The following is an 18,543-nucleotide window of genomic DNA, read 5'->3' on the forward strand; positions in this document are numbered from 1 at the left end:
GGGTCCAGTTTGCGCAACTGCAAAAATCCAAGAGCACACTGTGAAGGCGTCCGCGATCCGCCGCTGCTGCTGCCAAATGAAGGAGGAATCCGCAGCCGTTTCTTCTTTTAAGCTTGTCGGTGGCGCCCCGGTAGCCGAGAGATGATGACGCAACACGTGGAAGCTGTCATGATCGCCAGCAGCGATTAGATGGTCGGGCCTCTGAAGCGATGAAAACCGGTGGTATCTTGCGCAGCAGGAGGGCGCCGGGTCCAGTTTGCGCAACTGAAAAAATCCAAGAGCACACTGTGAAGGCGTCCGCGATCCGCCGCTGCTGCTGCCAAATGAAGGAGGAATCCGCAGCCGTTTCTTCTTTTAAGCTTGTCGGTGGCGCCCCGGTAGCCGAGAGATGATGACGCAACACGTGGAAGCTGTCATGATCGCCAGCAGCGATTAGGTGGTCGGGCCTCTGAAGCGATGAAAACCGGTGGTATCTTGCGCAGCAGGAGGGCGCCGGGTCTAGTTTGCGCAACTGCAAAAATCCAAGAGCACACTGTGAAGGCGTCCGCGATCCGCCGCTGCTGCTGCCAAATGAAGGAGGAATCCGCAGCCGTTTCTTCTTTTAAGCTTGTCGGTGGCGCCCCGGTAGCCGAGAGATGATGACGCAACACGTGGAAGCTGTCATGATCGCCAGCAGCGATTAGATGGTCGGGCCTCTGAAGCGATGAAAACCGGTGGTATCTTGCGCAGCAGGAGGGCGCCGGGTCCAGTTTGCGCAACCTCAAAAATCCAAGAGCACACTGTGAAGGCGTCCGCGATCCGCCGCTGCTGCTGCCAAATGAAGGAGGAATCCGCAGCCGTTTCTTCTTTTAAGCTTGTCGGTGGCGCCCCGGTAGCCGAGAGATGATGACGCAACACGTGGAAGCTGTCATGATCGCCAGCAGCGATTAGATGGTCGGGCCTCTGAAGCGATGAAAACCGGTGGTATCTTGCGCAGCAGGAGGGCGCCGGGTCCAGTTTGCGCAACTGCAAAAATCCAAGAGCACACTGTGAAGGCGTCCGCGATCCGCCGCTGCTGCTGCCAAATGAAAATGAGAGGTGTTTTCTACCGGATTTGTACATGATGGTGAAGGTGTACTCTTGAAAACGTAGCACCCAGCGGCCGAGCCGACCTGATAAGTTCTTTAAAGACGACATCCAACAGAGCGTATGATGGACGGTGACGATTGTGAAGTAACGGCCATACAAATGGATCGAAATTTTTGGACAGACCAAACAACAGCAATGCATTTTTGTTCCGTAATGCCGTAGTTACGCTCAGCTGCTGCGAGAGAACGCCTAGCATATGCCACAACCTGCTGTTCGAACGCAGCATTGCGTTGCAAAAGGTGAGCACCGATGCCTTGTCCACTGGCGTCAGTATGAAGAATAGTGGGAGCTGTCTCATCAAAATGTCGAATAACAGGAGTTGAAGTGAGTGCTTGCTTGAGGGATTGGAAGGCCTGTTCACATTCATTGGACCATAAGAAAAGCGCGTCAGGTTCCAGGAGGTTGTGTAAAGGGGCCGCAATAGAAGCAAAGTTTCGTATAAAACGTCGGAAGTACGACGCCAACCCGAGGAAGCTGCGCACTTCTTACTGGCGTTTGGGCTGAGGAAATTTTATTTACTGCTGCAATTTTGTCGGGATCGGGCTGCATGCCCGTCTTCCTAACTACATGGCCGAGGACGTTGATGGTTTTGCTGGCGAAGTGGCATTTTTTAGTGTTGAGCTGGAGACCAGCTCGTGCCAGACATGTGAGAAGTTCTGTAATGCGGTGCAGGTGCTAGGCGAAATCCAACGAAAAGCTGATAATATCGTCTAGATAACACAAGCCCGTCTTCCATTTCATTCGTCGAAGCACTGTGTCGATCATGCGCTCGAATGTGGCTAGAGCAGTACATAAAAAAGAGGCATTGCATTAAATTCATAAAGACCATCGGGAGTTGCAAATGCAGTCTGGTCTTTGTCGGATTCATGCATGGGAATTTGCCATTATCCCGAGCGCAAGTCGAGACTTGAGAAATACTCTGCTTCCTGAAGGCAGTTCAGTGTGTCGCCCATGCGTGGTAGCGGGCACATATCTTTGCGGATAATCTTAGTAAGGGCTCGGTAATCCACGCAGAACCGCACAGAACCATCTTTTTTTCCTGACGAGAACAGGAGAGGACCGGGGGCTGTTTGATGGCCGGAAGATGTTTCGCGCGAGCATGTCGGCAACTTGGTCCTCAATGATTTTGCGTTCTGGTGAGGAAACGCGATATGGGAGGCGACGAACAATGATTGATCCCTAAGTCTCTATGCGGTGGGAGGTGACACATGTTTGGCCTAAATTTGACTTGCACACATCAAAAGAGTCTTTGTGTTTCAAAAGGACTGCGAGCAATGCCGCCGACCCTTCAGAAGTTAAGTCAGTGCTGATGGTTGCCGTGAGTGCCGAGGAAGGTCGCTGAGGTAGAGCATCAGATAGTGGAGAAGCACAGCAACGCATGGCGAGGGGAACAGAATCTCCTTTAAAAAGAAAGTCAACAGTACCTCCTTTCGGTAAAAATAAAGGCTGGGTACGAGTGTTCATCGCCGCGACAACCGCGCAACCGCGGTTGAAACAGGTGAGGCAGGAGGCGCGTTATGCCATCGGAGGTCCACCGTGGTGCTGGCATCACTATAGCATCACTGTCAAGTGTATAATCCAGGTTGACATTGGTGAAGTGCTCACGACCATGCAGGGCTCAAAACGTAGTCAAGGGCAGCGAGCACACGTCGTGGAGAGGAGGCAGATTCTGGTTCGAACTCAGTGTCCGCAATGTGAATGAGGCGGTCACGACAAGAGATAAGGGCAGGCACCGACGATAAAAAGTCCCAGCCTAAATGTTCATGAACGCATGACGGAATCACCACAAACTCAATATGATGCCGCTGGTCATCGATGAGAACTCGCTCTCTGCTTGCCCTATGGGTGTGATGGTGGTACCGTTGGCACCACGGAGAGGGGGACCGATGTACGGAGTTATTACTATGCGGAAACGATAACACAAGTTGCTATTATTGACGGAATAAGCGGCACCCGAATCGATGAGGGCTTCAACTTATACTGCTTCGATCAGTGCTTTCAGCATGTTAGACGGGTGTCCGGGAGGAAGTCCAGAGTTCGTTTGTGAAGCAGCTTTTCCTTCAAAAACTGCTTCTGTTAGTTTTCTGCGCTAGGAAGGAACGATTGGGAGAGCCGTCGAAGTAGGGACGGGCGGCGTAAAGGCAATGGGGAGCGTCGTCGGGTAGAACGAGAGAATCGGGAATTATCCTGGGAATCCTGCTGCGAAGGAGAGCGACGGAAGGAATCTGAGTATAGGATCCTAGAACTTCACGCTGGCGCAGGCGGCCATTCTCGAGTGGAGCATATCCACGCTGTTCGTCTTGTTGGCGCCGGCGACAGACGCGGTAGATGTGACCGCGGATTCCGCAGTAATATACTGGACGGGAAGGACGTCAGGATTGTCGATAACGGGGCGGTTGAAAGCATGGGGCTTCTGGAGCCACATGACCACACACAGGAGCAGGATAAGGAGAATAGACTGGAGCAGGTGGCTACGAAGCCATTTCAGCGTACGTGCGTACGTGGGTAAGCGGCAGGCGGTAGTCGACGCGGCTGGTGCCACGGCGCAGGTGAAGGCGGCCAATTCGTCCTTGACGACGGTGGGCAAATCTGAAGTGGCTGCGAGAGGTTCGAGCTTCCAGTTAGTAGGCTTGCTTGATTGGCAAGCTCCTCTCTTATAATGGCACGGATAATAGTGCGCAGGTTGCTGTCAACAAAATTGCCGTCATTGATGTTGTCTTGCTGCAGGCGGCACGAGTGAAGTTCGTCCAGGCGTTGGCAGGTGGTGGTTATGTCCGACACAGTGAAGGGGTTCTGAACCAGCAAGGCGCTGAATGCGACAATTCCGATGCCCTTAACAACATGGCGAACGCGTTCAGCTTTCGTCAGAGCAGCGTCAACTCGGTGGCAAAAGGCTAAAACGTCCTCGATATATGAGATGCAGGACTCACCAGGCTGCTGAAGACGGGCGGCGAGCTTCCTCTTAGCCAGCTCAGAACGACCAGATGGCGTGCCGAACATTTTCCGCAGCTGCTGGATGAATGTTGACCAATTAGGTATGTGGTCCCCGTGATTGAAAAACCACGTTTTTGCGACGTCAGTCAAGAAGAAAACAACGTTCAGTAGCTTGTGGGAGTCATCCCAGCGGTTGAAAGAACTCACTCTGGTGTAATTATCAAGCCAGTGTTGGACATCGTCGCCGCGATGGCCGGCATAGAGCTGGGGATCGCGCTGGCGGCTGGTGATGATCCAGGTAGAGGTACTGACAACAGCAGGGGCAGACGCCGCGGGCGGGCGGGTTCCGTTGCCCTCGTTAGTACCGAAGGGGTGTGAGGGCAAGAGAAGGCCGGAACGGAGCACCTGGCGGAACAGTAGACAGGTCGAAAGCGAGAGGCTTGGGATACTAAGGGCGCCTCCGCCACTGTGAAACGTCTGTATTTCAGCCACAATCTGGAACGCTGCGCGTGATCTTGTGAACACCGGTGAATGATGACGATGCTGCATATGTACAGGTGAAAGTTCTGGCACTGCGCTCGCAATATATATAGCGGGTCTCCCAGCTAACTTGAGCCGAGGGCTAAAAAAATTATATTTGAGGTAGGTCAGTGAAACCAGTTGCATACAACTGCCAGCCTCCTTGTGCACCGTAGGCAATGTTTTGTTATCACTTAATTAGCTAACTACGTTTTTTTCTAACTTACCAAATTTTCCCCTTAGACCAAAAATGTCAATTGGATAGTTGTAGAGCACATTCAGAAACCCCAATTCCATTAATTGAGATAAAGAAAGTCTCACATGCATCTTTTTTTTAAGGCTCGAAAGAAAGCCCGCGAAATGCAAATACCACGAGACTAGCGCATTTGAGCGCCACGATTGTGGTGCGCGCAGCCGGGGTTTGAGCGAACAAAATCAACTGGAGGTGACACACGGTTGGGAAACGGTAAACTTTATTCTGACGTTTCGGCAGGGGTCCGGCCTTTGCATTTCTGCATTCTTTGACAAATGTCCGGCCACGGCCGATACGTCGGATTAAATTTACCGTTTTTCTATTGTGCGTCATCTCCTTTACGTTTATATATATATATATATATATATATATATATATATATATATATATATATATATTGCCGCGAAACCTTCAAAACAGTATTTGTTGTTTTTTAACAGCCGCCGGCATACAGGCTTATCACTCTGATTCTGGACCGCGTATCAATTCCGTAATCTTTGTTTGTTAATGCTCGATGCCGCGAGTCACACCTTTATCAGTTTTGTTGTAGCACAAGATGCACCGAGATCTGTCTCGAAAGTTCCGGCCACTCGGGTGTCTTTCCACAATGTTCCAGCCCGTGCTGGTAGCTGCTTGCGACGTTATCTAGATTGTTCTGTGCAGCCTTTAAATTGAGCGTTGCCGAGTGTGACGGGTATTCTTTGTTCGACGATCGACGAGCACGTTTGTTTCTATCGCCGCCGCCGAGTTGCTTAGTTCTTTTGCGGGCGCAAGTCAGCCCAAATAAAGAGTTTCTTTAGTGCAGTCATCGACCCTTCATTTGTGTCGTCGACCTCGTCACCACTACGTGACATCTGGTGGAGGTGCTGCCTTTTATCCTTCAAGCGAATACCCAAGCCGTGTTCCTGTCGCCCTGGAAGACCAGCCTACAGGTCACCGAGCCAGCCGCCGACTTCAAGGCTTACAGCCAGAGCACGGTCTGCTACCTGACCCCATTCGATTTCGGAAGACATCGACGCTGAGAATGTCCCAGCCTACAGCACCGGTTGTTTTCGTTCAACCCCGTGAGCCCCCTGCTTCCATGGACGACCGGACGAAGATGCAGAAGACTGGATGGACCTTTTCGACCGTGTTGCAGAATTCAATGGCTGGAACGACGCCGCGAAACTCAGGCAAGTCTACTTTGTTCTTCAAGGACATGCCCGAGTTTGGTTCGAAAATCATGAGGCAGCTATGAAGGATTGGGAGATTTTCAAGGAAGCGTTTCTGACTGCCTTTTCAAGCGTCGTCCGAAAAGAAAGAGCCCAGGACCTCCTTCAGTCAAGACTTCAACTTCCTAACGAGCCTGTGCTGGCGTACGTTGAAGAGATGAAGCGCCTCTTTCGCCGTGCTAACCCTAACATGACTGAAGGTGAGAAAGTCAAATTTTTAATGCGAGGCGTCAAAGAATCGCTTTTTGCAAATCTTGTCCGAAATCCGCCAACAACAGTGGCGGAATTTGAAACGGAAGCGTCTGCCATCGAGAAGACGTACACCCGGATGCGCCACTACGAGCGACCACTTCAACCAGATTACTCATGCCACTACCCCAGCGCATCTGCAAGCGGAGAGAACCTTCGGGACATCATTCGGGAGATCGTGCGAGAAGAGCTCCGCAGAATGCAGCCATCATCGCAACAACCCCAGGTGGCGACGCTCGCGGACGTCGTCCGTGAAGAAGTCCAGCAGGCGCTGGGCGTTCCTGAAGCGACGGCTGCGACTGTTCCAGCACAAGAAGCAACAGCGATGAACTACGCCGGTGCATTACGTCGCCCTCAGCCCCGACGTGATGACTTTCCGAGCCCTCGCCGCTACCGGCCTGTTCCTGAAAACCGCAACTTGGCTCCCGCCCGCCAAGCCTACCAACGACCAACAAGCCCCAGGAAGTGCGACGCATGGAGGACAGCGAACAACCGGCCATTATGCTTCCACTGCGGTGAGGCCGGCCACATTCTGCGGCACTGCCCGTACCGACGAATCGGTCTCCGCGGATTTGCAGTCGACGCTCCACGACCACGCCCAGGTGAACGCCCGCAAGAAATCGACAACTATCTGCGTAGCGGTGAGATTGCGCCACCAAGCCGTCGATTCAGGTCTCCATCGCCGTACAGGGCCCGCTTTGCGTCGCCAGGACGTAACTATGATGATAGTGTGCGCGGAAGGTCCCCAAGCCCCCGCAGGGGAAACTAAAGGCAGCAACCTTTGGAGGTGAGGTTGCTCAACGGCGAAAAGACGAAGATCCTCCGCCGACGACGACCACTAACGACGACGCAGCTATTTCATTGCCGCTCCACACGACGACATCGACGACAACACGACCAGAGTGCAAGCCGACACCGCCACCCAGCGAAAAATAACGGTATGCCCCGGCCATGGAACGGATCGGAAGAAACGACGGAGCCGAGATCGGACACCAAAGCCGACGATACGACTTAAGACGAGGCCACGCAGACTACAACACAGGAGACCAAGTGTGGATTTGGATACCAATTCGCCGTCGCGGACTAAGTGAAAAGCTGTTGCATCGATACTTTGGGACATACAAAATCATTCGCCGCGTCGGACCACTGGACTATGAAGTCATTCCCGACGGAACGTCAGCATCACAACGGCGACGCGCACGCCCAGAAATTGTACATGTTGTACAACTGAAGCCATATTACGCGCGTTAAAGAATCTGTGGTGTTTAAACTTTGCAGTGTTTATGTTTGAGTTTCTTTGTTTTGGAACATCGAGGCGATGTTTTTTTAAGGGGGGAGTAATGCCGTGAAACCTTCAAAACAGTGTTGTTTTTTAACAGCCGCCGGCATACAGGCTTATCACTCTGATTCTGGACCGCGTATCAATTCCGTAATCTTTGTTTGTTAATGCTCGATGCCGCGAGTCACACCTTTATCAGTTTTGTTGTAGCACAAGATGCACCGAGATCTGTCTCGAAGGTTCCGGCCACTCGGGTGTCTTTCCACAATGTTCCAGCCCGTGCTGGTAGCTGCTTGCGACGTTATCTAGATTGTTCTGTGCAGCCTTTAAATTGAGCGTTGCCGAGTGTGACGGGTATTCTTTGTTCGACGATCGACGAGCACGTTTGTTTCTATCGCCGCCGCCGAGTTGCTTAGTTGTTTTGCGGGCGCAAGTCAGCCCAAATAAAGAGTTTCTTTAGTGCAGTCATCGACCCTTCATTTGTGTCGTCGACCTCGTCACCACTACGTGACAATATATATATATATATATATATTGCTGTAATCGACACACAAAGAAAACTCAAAGGAATGCTATCTATACAAAAACGTAAGACTTTTTATGGATTTTCATAGACAACAGGAAACGAAAATTTTTACCAACAGAATGTTTAGATAGTCTATAAATATACTGTTGATGAAATGCGTTTAAATTTTATTCTATATATTTTATTCAGGCAAAATGAACCGCCACAAAACCAACCGCGCCACCAACCACCCCAACCAACCAAACTGACACTACTGATAAGCGTTGTTGCAGCTCTCGTCATACCAAAAGTATAAAAGCGCGTGTACGCACCTTTCACAACGACCCAAGTACATATCAGTAAGCAGCGTTTACCAGCATATTTTCCTAGCGTGTAAATGACACTCTCTCCTTGCATCATCTACGCAGCAGGCTATCATTTATCCATTCCTTGGCAGGGCTAAATAGTTAAAATAGTTGGCCCCTCTTGTGTGGGCCTCCTCACCAGAAAGATGTCGCCCTCGACGGCCTCCTTGTGTGGTTGGTACGGGTTGGGAAAGCGCACCGAGTGCAGTTGCGCCGAGACACGCAGCTGCTGCGTCTCGAAGATCACTTTCTCCACAAGTCTGCAATGACACACATCACTCGCTCAAACAGCCTAGCGTGTGCATAGGCTTCGGGCTATTGGCGGTCACAGGGCCTCAAGCAATGGAGCCAAGCGTTCGTTGGATCGTTTCACCAAGATTGAAAGCATACACATTAAGCACGAATCCACCCAAACCGGATTAAATGACTTGTAACACCCAGAAATGTGGCACAACAAACACACACCCAAGCGAAGAGACACAACACACGCGCACACTACCAACTGTAATATGGATCAGAACACACTTTCTCTTCACCACTCCTCATCTTCTACACCCAAGTACATCTTCTCATCATCCTCTTCTTTGTCAAGGGGATATTGGCACTTTCTTCCCCATAGAACATAAACATCGTCCAAGCATGGCAGTCACAAATTCTACACTCACTTGCTTCCCCACACCTCTGCTTTGCCCAGAAGCTAATACCACGCTAGACAGTCACAAAGTCCACTACATAGTCACATAGTCACACACTAATAACCACCACCACACATGTGCAGTAAGACATGTCCATCCACAACACATCACTTGGGAAGTCCCTATGTATTGAAAAACTAAAACCTGTCAACATGTCCATCCAAAATACATCACTTATTAAGTCCCTATGTATTGAAGAAACTGTAACCTGCCAACATGTCTACGAAGCAACGAAGTCCGTGTACTTGAGCGAAAAAAGAATCTTTAAACTACCATGGCCACAATATGTGAGAGGTGTCTAAGAATAACAGCTCTAGGCTCGATAATAAACTCGATTCTTTGCATTACTCAAGAAGATTCCTCAATAAAAGCAAATTCTTTTCTACGTAAAGTCAGCGAAGCTTCACTAATACGTCTGTCTTCTTTCTTCTGTATTCAGAACGCCTCTAAAATTTCGCGCGCCATCTTACCCCGACTCTTCCCTTCACAAGTGATGTGTTGTGGATGGACATGTCCTACTGCACATGTGTGGTGGTGGTTATTAGTGTGTGACTATGTGACTATGTGGTGGACTTTGTGACTGCCCAGTGTAGTATTAGCTTCTGGGCAAAGCAGAGGTGTGGAGAAGCAAGTGAGTGTAGAATTTGTGACTGCCATGCTTGGACGATGTTTATGTTCTATGGGGAAGAAAGTGCCAATATCCCCTTGGCAAAGGAGAGGATGATGAGAAGATGTACTTGAGTGTAGAATAAGAGGAGTGGTGAAGAGTAAGTGTGTTGCGGTGCATCAGCTTGATATATTCTGGCAACATTTTGAAGGAGCAGCGCTGCAAGGAACAGAGTGAACACGTCAAAAGAAAAGCGTATCGGATCGCTACCTTTCCATCCTTCTGAATGCTGGCTTTGCTACATTGTGATACCATACATACTCACGACGTTGTAGCCAAGCGCAGCCTATCATCGTACGGAAACAAACAAGGCACGTGGCGGCAGTTTGCGTTCTGTAATTATGAAATTCAATCTACCATAACAGCAGTGACAATGGCTGCCGTCTAAACATCCCATATTAACCTTCGATCCTGCGCTACCGTGCTTACTGCACGGCGGTAAAACATTACACAAACCATACAAAGAACAGGAGAAGTAACATTGGAAACCAAGTAAAAAATTTAGCTTTTATTTAAACATGGGTTCAAAAATATGTAAAGCAAAACGTATCACATAGGGCCGGGCTCAGCATGAAGTTTCTGGACCCCGAAAGACACATTTGCCTTCCATTCCAAACAGCACTCATAACACAATAATAAAATAATGAGAATGCAGAATGAAAAAAAAAAAGATACTGAAAGCAAACGCAAATATGAAAAGTTGTGGAGAAAATATTAGGCACCACGCTTCGGCATTTGAAAGTTTCTCATGCATTACGCAAAGAAAATACGACGGTTCTGTAGTTTCACGCGCAAATGCAACAGTGGCATGAGGTAACAAATGTTTACGAAGTGCTTCCTAATTTTCGTTCGCTAAGGCGCAACAAAAGTTTGATAGCTATAACGCGTTTTCCAATGCTATGCTCGGGACTGCGGAATTGCATTTCAGAAAAAAAATCAGTGCCTAATGCCCAAACACAATGAGTGAACATGGAAAAGGGACGATGTGAAGAAGAATCAAGGCCATAAAAAAGCAATTTTGTTTGACAGAAAACCAAGACATCGAGAAATTTATTCCATAGCAGTGATGCGTAATTCTCAGAAGCAATTTTCCACGGGAAACAGTCAACTTCAAGCTTGAGTGAATAAAGAGCTAATTAAATTTCTTACCTCCCGTGGCAATTTGCGCTTGAAAGCCAAGAAAACAAACATCTGATGAGACAAAAAGCCTTTCGGGTACAGAAGGAACTTTTTTTCCCCCGGGGACAGCAGCCTAAAAAAAAAGCGATCAATTCTAAACAATAAGTTCTAGCATTGCGTGCACCCAGTTAGGCGATCAGGCAAGAAGGTTCCTAATGGCTGCAGACGTTACATGTATGCACTGAAAAAAAAAAGATAATTACCACTGAAATTGCCTAATTGAATAAAAATGCCGAAAAGCTATCTCCACTGGCAACAGCAAATATCAGTGCAGACATATGAGGAGACTAGCACAAAGCGCGTGAGCTGGTGCCTTCCTCCTGGGACGCGTATGAAAACAGGCTCACCGAATAATGTAGCAGAAAAAAAAAGATGGGCAACATGAAGCACACAACCTTGTGGATACCAGCACACGAGGGAATCGACGGCAATGAGGCTGCCGAGAGGATAGCCCGAGGGCATACTTTCCGGGCACCTGCGCCAGCTGCCCCAGAGCCATCAAGCCCTCTCACATAGGGGGAACTAACACAATACGTAAAATTAGAAAGAAAACGATACGCAGAACCGCACAAAGACCTCAGCAGACAGGAGGCAGTAACCTGGAGGAACATACAGGCTAGGACATTCCCAAACCTAGCAAAGTAGCACAAACATGCGGTGAAGTCTCGGACATCCTTCACGCAATATGGAACTACAAAGAGCAATTACAGAAATATAAAGCTCGAGCACTCAGCCAAGCGGAGTGGGAGGCAGAGCTGGCCCACGCGGGTCTCTCTGAGCAGCGCAGCCTGCTCACCAGGGCACGGGAGGCAACCCAAGCCAATGGTATCTTGAAGAAAACAACCCACTCTATTCCGTTAAAGAAATAAAGTTTACTCTCTCTCTCTCTATCTGGGCTCGGAAACATTTAACGCAGGTACTTTCCTGACAATGCACTAACGATGCGTCGTTCGAACGTATACGTAGAATCATGCAAATGACAAAAGCAACGAGTCCTTAAAACTGTATACCTGCTCTAATACGCCCTTTTGTTCTGTAGCAACCCCAAGCGCTCTTGACTGCGGGCTCGACATGATTAAGACGACAAACGAAAAAAACGAGATTTTTCGCACAAAAAGACAAATTCCAAAACACGATATTTTCCGCCCAGAAAGACACAAGACTGGGTTTCATACATAGCCTTCAGGACTGCCACATCAAGGCAGAAATATTCTGCAGGCCTGGAGCGCGACAAAGCAGGCATACAACGACGTCGAGTCGGAGCAAAGTAAACGCAAACACAGCGTTCAGATCGACCACTCAAGCGAAGAACCCGCGCAGGCATCTTTTCATTCTCAGTCGCACTTGGAAATATTTGGAGGCTGACGCGAAGGTGCCACCGCTCACGTATCCATTAGCCGAGCTCACCATGGAGGAGCAATTGGCGACCGATGCGAGCGTCCTATGAGCTCCGCAATTGTTCCGAACATTTCAACGGTTCAACGCCGACATCCGTTGCCATTATGGCACGAAGTGCTCAACAACCGATTGACAAAACCTGTGGGAGTATCAACCAGTGAGACAAGTTTGTGCCTACTACGGACCTTTTACTTCGTGGCCGAGGTCTGGAACTAAGCCTCACGGCTGCGAGCGCCTAGGGTGCTCCCTATACTCCCTACCGTGGCTGTGCCACGTTCATAGCCGACATTTCTTTGCTGCGAAGATGCACTAAACAGTCACCGGTACAGACATCACGGCCGCGGAGGTCGGCGACGGCACATGGGCGGCGCTGGAGATGCAGCATCGATACCCCAAACGCCGGTCCAGGAATCGGCCACCAACCAAGCGCAGAAACGCGGACGTCCGCCTCCGCCTACCAACAAACGACCACTTCCTTGCCTGCCAAGCGAAGCCTACAAAATTGTGCTTCGTCCGCAGGGCACCATTGATCTCAACGCCGTCGGACCTGCCAACTTGGCACTCGCCCTCTCCGACGCTGCCGAAATTGACAAGCACCTTGCAGTTACGGTTGATCAAGTCCGTATCCATCCAACAAACAACTCAGTAACGGTGAGTACACCGGACACTGACCGGGCGCGTCTATGCGCCAAAATTAAGGGCATTACACTCGACTCTGTCACCACCACGGTCGGCACCCTCGGCCTCACTCGGCGTGCAACACGATGCTTGCACCGTCTGCTGTTGAGTGCATCTCTCGCCGAAAACAAAACTTGCCGCTTTGAAAGCGAAACTCATGAAAGAAATACGCAGAGGCGTACTTTCCACTGGCGTATGCTTACGGAACGCAGCATTAATTCGGCCTTTCTCGATCTCAATTGCCATACGTTCTTTTTTTTTTATACGCCGCTAGAATCGTGGATTCAGAGCTCCGTCAAAACTCCGTTAGGGCACCGTGGAAAACCAGTGTCTTCGGGGTTGACAAGGCCATGTGATCCGGAGTTCGTTCCCATGGGGAGTTAAAAAGCGGATGGCACGCCGTTAGTGCTCCTTTTCGTGTATTTCATGTTTAGTGTGTAATTATACCTTCAACGCCGATACCTACAACGTCGGATTTCCTGAACAATGGGCAATCAGTTATATGGTGTTAATGTAAAAGCAAGAGCTCAAAAGGCTCGAAGTATTTTTACACTAACGGTCTTGCTATCGTAAAAAATGTTGTTCCGCATCGATGTTAAACCACAACCACGAGAAGCGAGTGAAAGGCCAACCTAAATTGAAACGTTTCGTTGCGCGTCCGAGTTGCCCTCAATACTTCTGCAACATCAACGTTGCATAACTCTCACACAACTAAAATTGATGTACGAAAAGAATTGAATTGGAACTAAGACGGCAGATTGGGGATGTCGGTATAGCATGTTAGTAATAAACACTTGCAATGAATGAGGGTGAAAAGACGTGCGTTCCGTCGTTCTTTTTCTCGTGTCCTCAACCACTGCGCGCTTTTCATTCCTCACATAACTGCAACTTTTTTCTTTGGACCGATTCGTTAATTCACAAACGCACATACTATTGATAGCGTAAGCAAGTCTGCTCTAAAATATCCACCATATTCGTTTCCAGAATAAAATGCTTCTGAAATGGTGATGGTTTATTATTGCATGTCACGGACGCAATTCTTTTCCGAGAGGTGTCTTGCGCAAACGCCCTTGAATTCTGACACGAAATTGGCGCATATTTTGAAGTGAGAAGCTTCACTACACTAGTCAACCCCGCGCTTCGCGTGAGCCGGCGTATGTCGGAGCACAAGTGACGTCACGCATGGCACAAAGGAAGGGAAAGGCGCAGTATCTGTCACACTCGTTTCTGTAGACACCTCACCCACACCGTAGGGGAAGGGAGGAGGCTGTGAGTGAAAGTGGAAATAGAGAAAGAGGTGCCGTGCTACGGAGTAATTTCTACCACCTGGGGATCTTAACGTGCGCTAGAAAACGGGAGAGTTCCTGGCTCTATGGAGCTGGGATAGTAGGTCAACGCCGCTTTCGGCGGGGGCTAGCCAGCCACCGAATTTTTCTGTTGTAGGCCGTCATTGCACCCGCCACCGCTTCGGTGGCGGACGACGGCTGTTGTTGAGGCGCGCGTCTTTCTCTCCCTCTTTTTCTTTCTTCTCTATTTTCTCTTCTGTCCGTACGAGGCAGCGGAGGTGGCTCAGCTACAGAGCCAGTAGCAGACCCTGCATTTTTTTTGCTTCTTCCTGCAGCCACAACAACATCGCACAGCGCACGGACACCTCTTAGTTTCGCCGTCATCGAAACGCAGCCGCCGCGGTCGGGTTAGAACCCAGGTACTCCGGCACAGTAGTGAAATTAGTTCTTGTCTAGGACGCCGCTAGGGGGCCATCGTGAGCGGATGCCTGCAACGACAGCTCCTGCTAACGGTGCGTGCTGTTCCTACCCATTATCTCCTACGGTCACTTATCTGCTCGGAAAGAGACATAAACGCCCAAGGAAGACAAGGAAGCCTACCTTGAGGAAGTCGCCCATTCTGGGCGACATTCGGCTATATATGCGAAGATTGGACTAAGGCGCTCAGCCGCCGAGCTACGCCTAACCCAACTCCGATCCCTTGCCGACAGTGACGATGACACTGGCCGTTACCATGGGAGTAACGGTTGAAGGTCGCACCGTAGTCGCAGAAGAGCTCGAGTCTGGCGACTGGACGCCAGTTATATACAAAGCCTATGCCTCAAGACCAGCCACGTCAACGAGCTTACCTCACCACTCCGGCAGCGCTACAAGCGAGGCACTTCACCTGAACGCTCAGCAAGCGTTCCATGGAGGTGCGATTACAACCGGCAGCAGCAAGAAGGGGGCCCGCCTTCCGCCTGCGACCAAGGAGGCCTACATCACAGTGCAGCGCAGCAAACAGCTGCCATCACTCCCGCCCAATGCTGCTCGAGTAATCGTTCGACCGCGCGGTGAACTGCGACTTCGAGATATTCCAACACCTCGACTCTGGAAAGCAGTGCAGATCGAGCTCAAAATCACACTACCAGAGGACTTCTGCCTGCGCATTCACCCGACCAACAATACGTTCACCGTGGCAACGACCCACATCCCAACACTCGAGACACTCACGACGTTGACCTTCCTTACCATTGGAGAGTGAGCCTACCCATGCGTGGCCTACGTGGCACTCCCACCGGGGGCTACCAGAGGTGTCATCACAAACGCCTATGACGACGAGAGCCCAACGCAACTATATCAAGATCTGGTCAGATGAAATCCAGAGCACATCATACTAGCCGCCCGGCGCATGGGCAAGACGCATTCATTCTAATCATCTTTGACGCAACCACACTGCTGCATTCCATCAAATACATGGGAGCCATCCACCGCTGCACCCCATTCCGCGGCAGCCCGGACGCCTGCACCAACTGTAGAACGCCGGGTCACCGTCACGACGTATGCCCAAGCCCCAAGAACAATCTCTGTCCCCGCTGTGGAACGCAGCATCCGCAAGACCAGCGTTGTACACCCAAGTGCATTCTGTGCGAGGGTCCTCACCTTACCGGCACGGGATCGCGTAAAGGACGCAGCCTTCACCAGCCACGCAAGCAATCAAGCCAGCAACGAACGCAGCTACAAGAATCGGACGCACCCAAGGACCACTTTCCCCAGTTGTGCGAACTCAACCAGCCCAACCAGCATAAGCAGGCCTAGACAGCGCCGATAAAACAAGCTTGGAAGTCTGCCTCTTCACCCTATCAAACATCCATGACACCGACTACCCGTCTACAACACGCTTCAGCGAAATCTCAGGAGGAGGCAGCGGCAGCGAAAGCGGAAGCTACAGCAGCGCGAGCAGAAGCCGCCGCCCTTCGTCAACACATCGCCAGACCGGAAGCCCAGATAAGTGCCATTGCCACTGGATCTAAACTTCCTTCTCCCACAACTACCGCATCTCAGTCTTCCCCACCTAACGTATCCACCGCCGATACCTTGTCCAAAATCTCAAACACTAATTCCCCTCCTGATTCACAAGCAATGGAAGCTGACACGGAACCCGCTACAAATACTACGCCTTGTATAACGACCCCTCACTCAACCCCCAAATCACTAGATGGCTGGACAACCCTACTTGAGTCGTTTGCTGCTCGATTTGAGGCAAAATTACAGGAAGCCATAACTCACATCAATCAGGAATGTGCAACATTCAAAGATGCAGAAATCCGCATAATGCAAGACAACGCTGTTCTTAATCATAAATAAGATGTCCTAATCCAAGAATTCTCTGATACTCAACACTTACGCAACCCGTATTCCAAAGCGCACAAAAACCCAAAGCAGCAGGAGGATAGGAAAATGCTCTCCCTGCTATAGCTCATGAATGCCACCCCTCCGTTTTGAATACCCCTCCGATATGTTCTCATGATGGCATATCGAAACCGTAATCTTATTGTTTAGCAGTGAAACTGCTGGGGCTTTGGCTAGAAGCGTCATGTAGTCCATGAACTGCTGTCCTGCGCCAAGGGATCCGACATCCTTGCTCTACAGGAACCCTCCAACCCCCTCACCTTCTTCGCCTATACACCTATTCTGCCTACATCTCCTGCTCCCTCTCGAGTAGCCTCTTTAGTTAGTCACTCTCTCGCCACCACCTCACATACCCTAGCGATTACCGACATTGATAATCTTCTAATTGTACTTGTGCCACAACACACTCGAGCGAAAAGTTTTTTCATCCTAAATGTATACAGTCATCCTAAGTGCCCTAAAAACAACTATGAACGGCTGTTTACACTTGCGAAGCGCGTAGCTAACAGGTATCCCTTACTCGTTGTTGGAGACTTTAACGCTTACCTGCATACGACACACCTAAAGGACGTCGCTTCTGGTTAGCCGCGCAACAAACCGGTCTCTCTCTTCTCACTGACCCTACCTTTCCTAGCCGCACGGGAACCAGTGTCTGTAGAGACACTACACCAGACCTTATTTTCGCACATTGTCTCCTTCAAGCGACTTTGTGCAATACACAAGAGAATCTAGGAAGTGACCATTATATCATTTAAATTCTTCTAAACATTCAGCTGCCCTGTAGGCCTCCCAGAGGTTCAACTTTCACGAAGTGGGATTCTTTCCGAAAGTGTAGACCAGCCCGCGCCTACGCCCCCATTATTGACATAACTGAATGGTCCAAACAACTACAAAGCGATGTCAAATCAGTAACTTGTCCCCTACCAGATGACTGCCCAAGTGACATGATTGATTCCCGCCTCCTGCATTTATGGGTGGCTAAAGGCAGCCTAGAACGACGCTGGAAACGGCAGCGTTGGAACCGGACACTGAAACGCCGCCTCGCCCGTCTAAACAAAGAGAGACGCACGCAGCGACTCTTTCTCGGCAGAATTGGAATCGAGGTGCAGCGGTGGCGTAGCGGTAGAACATCCGCCTCGCATGCAAGAGGACCGGGGCTCAAATCCTGGTGCCGCGCAATTCTCCACCGGATTAAAAAAATATCCGCGTGTCGATGGAATTGCATAAACAGGTTTCGGGTGCGACCTGATGCCGGTGAACACCTCCGGCAACGCACTCCCTCACCAGAACGGTCAATTACTGCACCAGAACGGCCACCCTGGTGCAGTAATTGACCGCAACCTCTCATAAGTTTCATAAACCCCCGACCCTCAGTCACCAGCGGCTGCGGAACAACTGACCACGGCGGCTGTCAGATCTGTGACGCAGCAGGGGGTGCTTACAATTCCTGGCTCCGCTGGACAGGCCGCCATTGGAAACTGACCCTGGCAACGTTTAACGCTAGAACCCTAGCTAGTGAAGCTAGTTTAGCACAGCTGTTAGAGGAACTATAGGATATAAATAGGGATGTCATAGGGCTTAGTGAGGTTCAGAGGCCGAATGAGGCATACACTGTACTGAAGGATGGGCATGTATACTGTGCTATGGAGGTTTACCGGAGAGGCGACAACTATAGGAGTAGGTTTCCTTGTCAATAAGTAAATAGCGGGTAATATAGATGGACTCTATAGTATTAATGAGAGGTTGGCAGGCATCGTAATTAGGCTTAATAAGCGGTATAAACTGAAGGTTGTAGAGGCTTATGCA

The 18,543-nt window shown here is 50.1% G+C and overlaps 1 protein-coding gene and 1 pseudogene across 1 annotated transcript in view; one reads left to right on the plus strand and one right to left on the minus strand.

Annotated features, from left to right (window-relative positions):
- The window catches only part of LOC146201245 (uncharacterized), a 196,916-nt gene that overhangs the window by 31,482 nt on the left and 146,891 nt on the right, over positions 1-18,543 (minus strand). Inside the window, exon 6 of the mRNA XM_084593005.1 lies at positions 8,583-8,703. Coding sequence (XP_084449131.1) covers positions 8,583-8,703 — 121 coding nt within the window. The remainder of the gene's footprint in view (positions 1-8,582; positions 8,704-18,543) is intronic.
- Positions 15,080-16,692, plus strand: LOC146201248 (uncharacterized; annotated as a pseudogene).

The sequence above is a fragment of the Amblyomma maculatum genome, chromosome 2 (genome assembly GCF_055883805.1).
Source record: "Amblyomma maculatum isolate TAMU_Amacu chromosome 2, ASM5588380v1, whole genome shotgun sequence".
NCBI lineage: Eukaryota > Metazoa > Arthropoda > Arachnida > Ixodida > Ixodidae > Amblyomma > Amblyomma maculatum.